Source organism: Plasmodium gonderi (assembly GCF_002157705.1).
Source record: "Plasmodium gonderi DNA, contig: Chr06, whole genome shotgun sequence".
In the NCBI taxonomy this organism is placed as follows: Eukaryota; Apicomplexa; class Aconoidasida; order Haemosporida; family Plasmodiidae; genus Plasmodium; species Plasmodium gonderi.
The window spans coordinates 402,473-414,242 of NW_021628931.1; the positions used below are offsets into that span (position 1 = coordinate 402,473).

The window sequence follows — 11,770 nt, forward strand, 5'->3', positions numbered from 1 at the left end:
TTTATCGACTTCTATATTACCAGATGATTCCTGGATACTGCATTCAAGGGACATTTGGATTTGGAATATCAAAAAAAAAAGAAAACTATGTTATTAGTCATATGTGTGTTGCTCATTAAGCATAGAAATGATTAAATGTGAAGAGCACATCAAGTCATTTTCCTATGAAATGCAAATGAAAAAAATGAGAATATGTAGTAAACATTATTTTGCCATGTAAAACATAAATTAATGTGTTATTCTTAAAGAAAAGGATTTTGCATATACATATAGATGTTCTTAAAAAAAATGTTTTAAAAATGTCTAATTATGAATTTAAAAAAATGAGTTTTTTAAAGCTGTGGAAAAAAATATACGATAATACATATGAAATAAATACAAAATAAATATGTTACAAATAATAGATCATGAGTTCTTAAAGTTGAAAAGATTTATATAAATTCAGGTAGAATTTGCTGTTTGAAAATAGTAATTAAGATTTGAATGTAGGATTCTTGGAATGTATTCATTATAAATGAGATGCCTAATTACTATTGCATATAGAATATTCAAGGCCCACTATTAAACTTTCTAACAAATGAAAAATTTACAATTCTGTTCGAAATAAATAACGGAAAAATGATGCAAAGGTAAACATAGAATTAAAAACATAAACATATGGTGCTATTCTATAAGTTAAATTGTCCAATGACACGTGCTCAGCCATGTTCACTATGGGCAAAGCGTAACCCCAAAAGTGATTATAATGTATTTTAAAGTAAACAAGATAAAAAAAAAAAAAAAAAAAGTTTTGTAATGGACAATAAAATAAAACACAAATATGATGACTGTTAAATAAAAACAAAATAAAGATTTATGCGTTACACAATTAATATATTGCGAATTAATAAGAATATTATATATACCTTTTATGTTAAGTTTTAAAAAAATAAAACAACATAAAACAACAAAATATATTACAATTAATTCAATATATATATTATATATGGACACTAAAATTTTAATAAAAAAAATAAAAATTAACTATTTATCAAACATAAATTATATAAATAATAATAGTAGTAAATTCTTAAATTAAAACTAAAAATAAATAAATTATATGAAAATATATATATTAATTAAAAGCCATCATATATAAATAAAATAATAATTAAGTATATCACTTAATGAAACAATTAATTTAGTTTATAAACAAATTATAAAAATAAATAAAAAATAACAAAGGGAATTTAAATAATAAAATAATTATTTATTAAAAAAAATATATAAATGTGCTTAAATATAATTAATTAAAATAAATTGGAAAATATATATTGATAAAATTATTTAAATATTTTAGTATATTAAAAAAAATATATATAATTTAAAATATATTAAAAAAATATTTTTATTATTTAAATAATAAAAATATATAATAACTGTTAAAATAAAATAATTAACAATAAATAATTCAGTTTATTATATATTTTTAATAAATTAAAAATATTAATTAAAATAGGAATAAATTAATTTAAATATATTTTTAAGTAAATAAATGTTTTAATATATTAATAATTAATTAAATAAAAATAAATTAACTAATAAAATAAAACTGATTTATTTAATATATTAAAATAGATACAAAAAATAATTGTTTAATTATATTAATGTTAATATTGAATATATTTATTTAAATAAAAATTAATTCTTTAAATGATATATGTATTTATTTAAGTATATATTAATTATTAATATTTAATATAAAGATAACCATTTCGTATACATAATAAAACAATTAAGATATTTACTTAAACATTAAGTAAATTCATTATTTTTATATTAATAAAAAATTATAAAAATAAATTAATTATAATATCTATTCTTCCTTATGAATAAAAAATATAAAGTATTATCATGTATTATTATTTTATTAAAATATATATAGTGCAAAATAAATAATTAAATTATTTAACTTTAACATAATAATTATAATATAATTAATTAGAAATATAAAATCTTAGGAATATATATATGTGATACACACATTCTTTAATTTTTTTTATTTATAATTAAAAAAAAAAAAGTAAAAATATTTATTTTTATATTATATTATTTTATTTGTTATTTAAAAAATTTTATTTAAATTAAAATATATATTACGCTTTAAATTAATTAATGTAATAAAACATTTTATTTTTATGTTAATTTTAATTAAATAATTTAATAATTTATTACAAATAATATGCGCTGATATATATTTATATTTGATGTACATAATATAATAAAAATAAATATATTATTTTAATTATTTTTATAAGAAATTATATTAATAAATAATTAATCAAAAATAAATTAATTTATATTAAAATAATATATTATAAATAAATTATTAGTTATACAAAAAATAAAATAAATTAATTCATAAATTAAAATATTTAAACAAAATAATAAATAAATTAAAATGACTTAAAAAATAAATTAATTATATTATAATGAAATATATTTATTTTATAAATAAAATAAAAATTAATTTAGGGATAGTTGAGTATGATATTAATAATTACAATAGTACAATAAAAGTCATTTTATTTGGTTTATATTATATAATTAATTTCATATTATATTAATTAAATAAATTACTTAATATATATTTATATATATGTAAACTTATTTTATTATACGTTTTTAATTAATTTTATTTATTTATATATTTTTAATTATTTTTATTTATATATTTTTATTTATTTTATATATATATTTTTATTTATTTTTATTTACACTTATTTATTTTATTTATATTTTTTTAAATCATTTAATTGTATATCTCTTTTAATTAATTTAACTTATTATATTTTATATATTATTTAATTATCATATGTGTTATATTTTATTTATAAATCATTTAATATTTAGTTATATGTATATTTACTATTTAAATATATATATTAATTTATTAAATTTAAAATATAAACAATTTAATTTATTAAATTATATGTATGTAAGACAAATAAATTATTTAATATTTATGCATTAAAATATAGAATAAAAATCTTTTATAATTAAATAGCATTTTTTAATACGCATATTTATTCATGTTCAACTTTAATTCCTTTTAAATCTATTATTTCCATTTTTTAAATACTAATAATTAGATATTGTTACATTTTTTTATATTAATTTACAGAAATTACTGTGCATTTTGTAGTTTTTTACATGTTTAGTGCTTTCCTTATTTAGAATAATTGTTCAATACTAACATTAAAGAATTACTCAATTTTCCTCTCATTTAAAATGCATTTACAACTTTTAGCTTGTCCTTCTATGTAGTTATTTTTATTTTTATTAATACTAACGGTTCTATTTCGACATATCTTTATTTTTTATGGTTTGTATTTTAATCATAAATACATTTTTAAACTGTTATGATTTCCTTCCTACAAATGAACATATACATGAATGCTAAAAAGTGATTTCTCCCAAGAATAGGGCATTGCAGATGTATCTGTTATGTAACTCTTTTTTCTATTATTTTCATTATTTTCAATTAACAATTTTTTTAAATTCTTGTGATAAAGAATAACATATTATTGGTGTGTTGCACATTACACTATAACACTTATTAAGATTTATGTGTAAGAAATTTGGACAGTGTAATATATAAATCCGTATAATACATTATTTTTTCATTTGATAAAATGTTTTTTATCTTTCTGCAGTAAGTCCAAAAGTGTTATGTTACAATTTTAAGTAAACTTCATATGGGGTCAGCACACGTAATTCTATTTCTAGAATCATTTAAAGAATTTATGCTATTGCTTCATTATTAATAGCCCATGGTTTTTACAATTTTAACATATTTTTATGCTGTATCAAAATTACTGTTTTTTAAAAGAGCTGAATTTACTAAAATTTTACAAGCTTTTCATCACCAAATTTATTGCTACGTATATATAACGTTTACAAGTTTATGCATTTACTTATGTACACATGTAGCTATACACTACATTTTTTGCAGTTGCATGTTTTCTTAAACAATTTTAATATCACATAGTTTGTTTTGAGTACGATATTTATCGTAAATATGAAAGCATATGTGTCTAACTACTTTTACATTACAAGAACACTTCCTCAAATTTAAAAAAATATACAAATGTCTTTTTTTCTCACAAGCGTTTAAGTTTTTGATTTTACTTTATGTTGCCTCTTACAAATTTGTCATATAAAGCAGCAATGATATTTTTTACTTGAGACCGTGTTTTATAACAGTGATTATGATGCAACACATGAAATTCTGCAATTGTGCAACATTTATCGTTACGGCTTTAGCATGTAATAGAAACACGAAAAAATATAAATTTTTAGGAAAATGAGCGAGCTCTTTGCATTCCAAATAATTTTTATAATATTTTAGTTTTTTCATATTTACGCGTGCACGCATATAATGTATTTTTTTTCAAAAGTTAAAATAGTAGGACAAAAAGAAAATTACCATAACTGAAAAAATACTACGTTTCTGATTATAATTCTATAGTATGTTACTTAAATATATAAAATGCTGAAATGTAAAAATATCTATAAAAAAAGATAAAAGACACATCTGCAAAAATTGTAATCATTTTTAGCATCGACATTTAGAAGTTAATACCTATGAAATTATGTTTTATATCTATGTTCATGGGGAAAGAAAATACAAAAAGTTGAGATATAATGTTATAGAAAAGCTAAGTTAGGTTGGTTAGTTGACAATATTAGTGTTTTTCAGAAACGATAAAAACTTTAAATGCTATTACATTTGTAACTTTTTATAAGTGATCTATGCTTTCATTAAATGAATATTCGGGGATATGATGTTTTTGCGCCTTTCTCAAATAAATTGTAACTTCAGAAAAAGGCAGCTTAAAAAGTGCTATTATTATAGAATTTATGGTGTGAATAAGATCTTTTTAAATCTATATATTTTTTTTTAAATGCCTTCCGAATAGTCGGAATATTACAACATTCTATACATAAACTTTCTTTAAACATCAAATGCGTTTATCAGATATAAAAAAAAATACACAATATTTATTGTACTACTTTTTAAATAATAAAAATTAAGTGTTTTTGTTCTAATGTAAGGCACAAAATGATTCACTTTAGTTCATGTGAGCAAATGTTACGGCTAAAATGGGTTCTACAATTAAAAAATTATGTAATACTGAAATTACTAAAAATTATTAAATGAAAAGATTTTCCTCAAAATTATTGTTAACAAATTTCTAACCGTATGAAAAAAAAAATAATAGTGCGAAACATTGAGCACCTATATGGTGACTTTCTAGCAAGAATACAACAGTGTGTATATTACATCCGATACATATGCTGTCATATAATTTAGTTAATTTGAGAGTTGTGCATTATTTATGCATTTTGGAAATGCTTGAATTTACATTAAAAATAAAAAATCACCTAGTAAATAAGATTAATATTAAAAAAAAAGTTAATGCTATTTTATCAATATTTACGAAGAATGTATAATGCAAACCAAGTTTGGCAAAATTATGTGTTTAAAAGAGACTATAAAATACACATTTTTCCTTTCGACACAGCTGTCTTTGTGTGTCCCCAAATGAGAAACTCTTAAGGAAAGAGTTATAATATAGAAAAAATTATAAAAATCATGTCAATGAATTGGATAAATTTTATACACAATGTAAAAAAAATCCCCATGTTAAAACACTAGTGAGTACATAAATAGTTTTCTTTTCATTTTATACTTTTATAATACGTAAAGAATTATGCATAAACTCAAGAAACCTTTTTTATTATGACTCACTAATGCATTGTTGGAGAAACAAAAGAAGCTAAAATAGAAACACATTTTATTTATGTTTTTATTCTAGCGAAAATAACATTTCGTTTTTTAATTTTTTTATATTGGACAACCATGTTGTAAATTTTCATATTAATAAAAAAGAGGATGCATAAAGCATTTGCTAAAAAGCAAACATGCACATGTTCATTACAGAATGACATCTTAGGTACCTGTAATTTTAATACACTTGGGTATATGTATATAATGTTTTTTTGTATGTATAATATGTTTTTTGTAAATGGCCATATAAAAAATTATCACATATTATCCAATAAAAAAGACATTTCTTATTTATTTTTTTTATAATATTTAAAAAATGGGAATAGATATATAATATATTTAAAAAAATATATAGGCTAATTTTAAGTTTCATAGAGTTATTCCCAGAAAATTGTTTTAAAAATAAACAAAAATAAATATTTAAGAAAAAGGGTATTAAAAAAAATTTACAAGGACATATCATAAAAGTATAAATGTATTTATAATGTTGCTAAGTTTTTCTTGATTTAAAATGTAATTTTGATAACCCTAAAAAAAATACTTTTTAAAAAATTGACAGCACTGAAAAATTTTAATAAAATGCGAATTTTTACAATAATTATATCTTTTTCTTTTTTTTTTATTTCTTCAGTTTCAACATTTAAAACGGTTATGATTATGTATTACAATAATCATATTCAAAAAGAGAAAAAAGAAACAAAATTATTAAATTTCAATTTAGCTACTGGCATTTTCATCTGCTGTGTTCACAGTATTTTCTTCTATGTTAGTTTTTTTTCTTCCTCTTCTTCCACCCCTTTTTGGCTTTCCCTCTGACGCAGCTACTTTTTTGGTTCCTTCATCTTTATTTGAACCAGAAATATCTTCTTTATTATTTTCTTTATTTACAGATTTGTCCCCATCGCTTTTATTTTCATCATTTGGGGGGTTTTCATCTTCATTTTTGTTTGTTTTATCATTATTTGCCTTTTTCCCCTTTTCATTTGCATTCTTCGTTTTCTTTACAGTTTTTGTAACTTTTTTGGTCTTTTTACCAGTTGTTTTCTTTTTTTCCTCATTGCCTGTTTCTTTTTCTGGGCTATTTTCTCTAGCTGAATTATTGCTGGGAGATTTATGGCTTTTTCTAGATTCGTTTGTTTCATCATAATATTTGTCTTCTTTTTCTGTTTTTGTCTCAGGTGAATTGCTCTGGTAATTCGATCTTTCAGATGTGTTGTTGCTTCTTTTTAGTTTTCCTTTCTTTTCACCAGTTGAGCTGTTTTCTCTTTTCAAACTTTCACTGCTTAAACTTCTTTTTCCACTTCTGCTTCTATCATCTGCACTTAAACTTCTTTTTCCACTTCTGCTTCTATCATCTGCACTTAAACTTCTTTTTCCACTTCTGCTTCTATCATCTGCACTTAGGCTTCTTTTTCTACTTTCACTTTTACTACGACTGTTATTATTTCCACTTCTCCTTTCGCTGTATTTGCTGGATTTTTTGCTTAATCTGTCACTTGAATCATCATGCTTATTTTTTTTCTTGTAATTTTTATCATCACTTTTTGGGGAATTTTCAGATCCATTAACGCTTTTATCATCTGAACTGTAACTTCTTTTGTCTTTGTATCGACTCTTTTTATCCTTGCTTCTATCATATTTGCTTTTTTCCTTATTATTGCTTTCATTTTCAGAATCATATTTATTTTTTCTGTCTATTGATGAGCTACTATATTTATTACGTTTTCTTGATCTTGATCTACTTCTTGAGGTTGATCCTGAATCATCACTATATCTGCGTCTTTTTTTATATCTGGGACTGTAATAATCATCTTTATATCTTTTTACATAAGAAGAACCTCTCTTATCTCTTCTAACTTTTATATTTGTAACCTCATCATATACCTTAAATTCTGAACCATCAAATTTTTCTATCGCATATAGCATATCCTCACGACTAATAAATTCCACTACACCTTTCCCATGCTCAATATTAGCATATCCCACATCACCGCACTGTCTCATAATGTCTTTTAAGTGTTGCCATTTGCAATTATCTGGAAGATTACTAATAATAAGTCGGTGTTCCGTTCTTATTGGGGGGCCAGTTCCTTCTTCTCTTTTTCTATACTTCCCATAGCTGTAAAAGGCATTACGAAAATATATTTGTTTTGCAATTTATTCATGCATATATATATTTTTTTTAAAGATTATATTTAAAAAAAAAAAAAATAAAGAAAAAAAAAGAAAAAATTTATACCCTCGGTTTTCTACTGAATATTCAACACGTAAACGAAGGCCATCATATTTGTAACCATCTCTTCTTTCTATGGCATATTCTGCATCTCTAATAAGAATTTAAAAAAAAAAAAAGGAAGAAAAAAGATAAATTAAGACAATTTTCATTTTGAAATATGAGGATGAATAAAAATATACAGCTGAGTATTAAAATTATATGTAATAAATAATCACTTTTCGTGTAATAACTTTGTAATAAACGTTATTAATATGTGTTAAATAATGTTTCATCATTTTATTATTCTATTGTGGGGGATCCACAATTTTTTGTATCATTTATATGCAGAGATATGTGGTAATGCACAAAATTTTGGTTAAAAAAAAACATTCTTTTACATTTCCTTTGGTAAAATTGAAAATATAATATATCATTTTTATAATAAAATAATCGTGCAAAATAAAGATAAAAAAAATGAAAATGTTTTCAGTTATTACTGAATAGTTATTATTCCAGACATACGTTCGGTATGTAATCTGAGTAGCTCTTTATTTTTAGCATTCACAACTAGCATACATATCAGCAGTTTAGGTGTCGCTTAATGGCCAAATGTAAAAATGGTACATTCATCAAGATTAATTTTCCAAAATAGAAACAAAAACATATACGTATGTATATATATATGTATTAGGAAAACTGCGGGATTTATATACAAAGGTGTGTCCACAGAAATGAAGGACCTCTATCATTGAATGCGTGATTCCACCATAAATAAATATGTGCAAAAAATAATATCATTCATAATCATTATATATTCATATGATAATGTTTGCGCAGAAATAAATACATAAAACGTGTGATATTTTATACACATTTGCATATATCTGTGTATATATGCTCGATTTCTACACATTTCTACTATTTTTTCATCTTTCTCTTATTCTTACCTGTAATCGAAGTAATGAACAAAAGCAAATGCGTTGGGTGCGCTTGAACCTCTTGGTTTTTTTACATCGATATATTTTATACGTCCAAACTAAAAAGGGAAAGTCGGAAGGTGAGGCACAATTTGCTGACACTCTTATATTTGTGAAGATAATGTGATATATTTTCTATACTCACGGAATTTTTCACTAAACATGTGTTTGCTCAGATGTATAAAATATATACAATAAAATAATAACTTGATAATGTGGACACCTGTTGGTGTACAAGTGTCTACATACCTTGGCAAATAAATCGTAGACTTCATCTTCTATGACATTTCCTGGTAAATTTCCCACATATATACATGAAGAGTTGCTATATCGGGAAGACTTATAGCTCATTTTATTATTTTAAAATTATAACACATTAAAATAAATACACTTGTCAGATTCACTTTGCGATAATAGTTTTTAACAACGTATTAAACAAACTTAAATGTATATATGTAAAATATTTTAAAGTATGTTGAAACAAATGGGAAAAAGAAAAAAAGAAAAAAAAAAAAAAACACAAAAGGTGGAAAAATAATATTTATAAATTTATTTATACATATATAAAAAGCATAACAAAACAAGAACGAAAAGAAAGTTTGTAACAATTAATCCCCCCCATAAATTAAAACTGCCGTGTAACGTATTTATTTTTATACATTTTTTTTTTTTATGGAGATATATATACTCAGCCGTTTTCAAAAGAGTGCTTTTCCTTTTAGCGAGCAGCGTTGAAAATAGTCACAATATGAAAAAGTCTAATGCAACTGGACATTTAATGTATTTTTATATAAATCTCTGTAAAGCATGCGGTATGGGATGCATTATATGTGTGTGAACACATACAAGCATACATAAATTTATATATACATATATATATACATGTACACTTTTGTATGCTTATGTACAAGTGTAATATGAACTCATAATTGGAAGCGTTTTTTTTATTCTCCTTTGTGTTTTTCGCAAAGCTAGGTATATATATATATATGCCTTGTAAAAAGAATTTCAAAATTTGTTGCAAAGTTAACTGTATCAAATGTATCATATGTATTTGTCATTAAAATGTAAAAAAAGATAAAAATGTATATGTAATGTATAATCTCGCATACGAATATGTATATATAAATTCAAAAATTAAGAACAATGTAACAATTCTTTTTACCTTGAAGTTATATTTCCTTTAATAAAAACGTAAAAATGTATGCATACATTTGTATATGTAAAAGTACATATTTATAAATTTTAATAAATTTGTTCTTTTTAAATGAAAAAAAAAAAAAAAAAAAAAAAAAATTGACGTAAAAAATGATTATTCCGAGAAATGTAAGTTAAAATTAGCGCACAAAAAGGGATGTTAAAAAAGTATATATATTTTTTCTGTTATATGAACAAATATAATACATCAATAATAATATTCAATATATACCATATGCGTATGAATGATATATATACAGAGACTTGATGTTTTTACATGCCTTGTGCACATCATCATTCATAAAATTAGGATTACTCTTTAATGATATTTGATTTTAATATATAAAATCTTAAAAAAGTACTAATTGTTAGAGTACACATTTTGCTAGTTCAAAATGTAAATTTCATTCTCATTTTCATTTTCATCTTCACTTTTTTTTTTTTTTTTTTCTTTTTTGCCTACCCCAAATTAGATAAGATTTTTTTTTTTTTCTTTTTTTATACAGTAAAATTTCCATGAAGGGTATAAATAAATAAATAAACAACAATTCGTGGTTGTGTTGTTATTAGCATTAACACATAATGACTAATTGAATATATCAGCCAACGTTAAGGTTCATTTTAATTCTGTATTATTTAGTGAATTCATTTACTCGTTTATTTTTATGCATATTTGCACATGTACCTATATACATATATATATAAAATATATATACACATTTATAAGTGTTGTTACGGTTAAGTGCACCTTATTTTTTTTACATAACACATGCAATGGAGCATATTCAACACAAGTTGATGCTAGAAATTTACAAAATTTAAAAGCTTTCCTAGGATCATACTTATCTCTTAAAATAACACATAGAGTAATACTTCTTATCGTAGGAGAGAGAGGGGAAAAAAAAATTTATAGAAAAAGGGAGAATAAATAAAATAACAAAATGGAACTATATTTGGATGTCATTACATTTTTATGTGTGAATATGCTTTATTTTTTTTTTGAAGAAAATTAGTATGTTCATACATATATATACAAACATTGTTGTGAAGACGTAAGAACATCGCATGTGTTCGCTGTTTTTCCTACACACCATGTAAACAATAAATTAATGCGTCTTGTAATGGTTTATCCTTCATGTACATTTCATTACACGGATAAACTCTTGAAGATCAAGGAAAAAATATTTTACTAAATGATAAGAATATTCATTTTAAAAATGAAGATTTAAGAAAGGACAAGTTTAACTGACTTTTATCCCATCTTTATTGAAAACTTTATGGGTCACATAATGATGCCATTAGAAAAACGAAACATTTTTAGGGTTTTAAATGTCTATTAAATTTTTGTCAATAATTGGTATATAAGAGGTATAAGACATGCTAATATTACTCTCACCATTTATGTGGGATTGTATTAACGTACATTATTTAAATGCGTCAAATGTGTTATTTAATTTACTGTAGCCTTTTTATGTTAGTTTTTGTTACCATACATTATGCTTCAAATGATATAGAGTCAATAAAATCAGCTTAATCCAAATAAAAAAA

The 11,770-nt window shown here is 22.4% G+C and overlaps 1 protein-coding gene across 1 annotated transcript; it reads right to left on the bottom strand.

Moving 5' to 3' along the window:
- Positions 1–6,550: 6,550 nt before the first annotated feature.
- Positions 6,551–9,376, bottom strand: PGO_060700 (serine/arginine-rich splicing factor 4; the record flags this gene model as incomplete). Its single annotated transcript, XM_028686714.1, has 4 exons — positions 6,551–7,952; positions 8,073–8,159; positions 8,996–9,084; positions 9,275–9,376. 4 exons carry the CDS (start codon positions 9,374–9,376, stop codon positions 6,551–6,553), a joined length of 1,680 nt encoding a protein of 559 aa, XP_028542515.1.
- Positions 9,377–11,770: the final 2,394 nt, after the last annotated feature.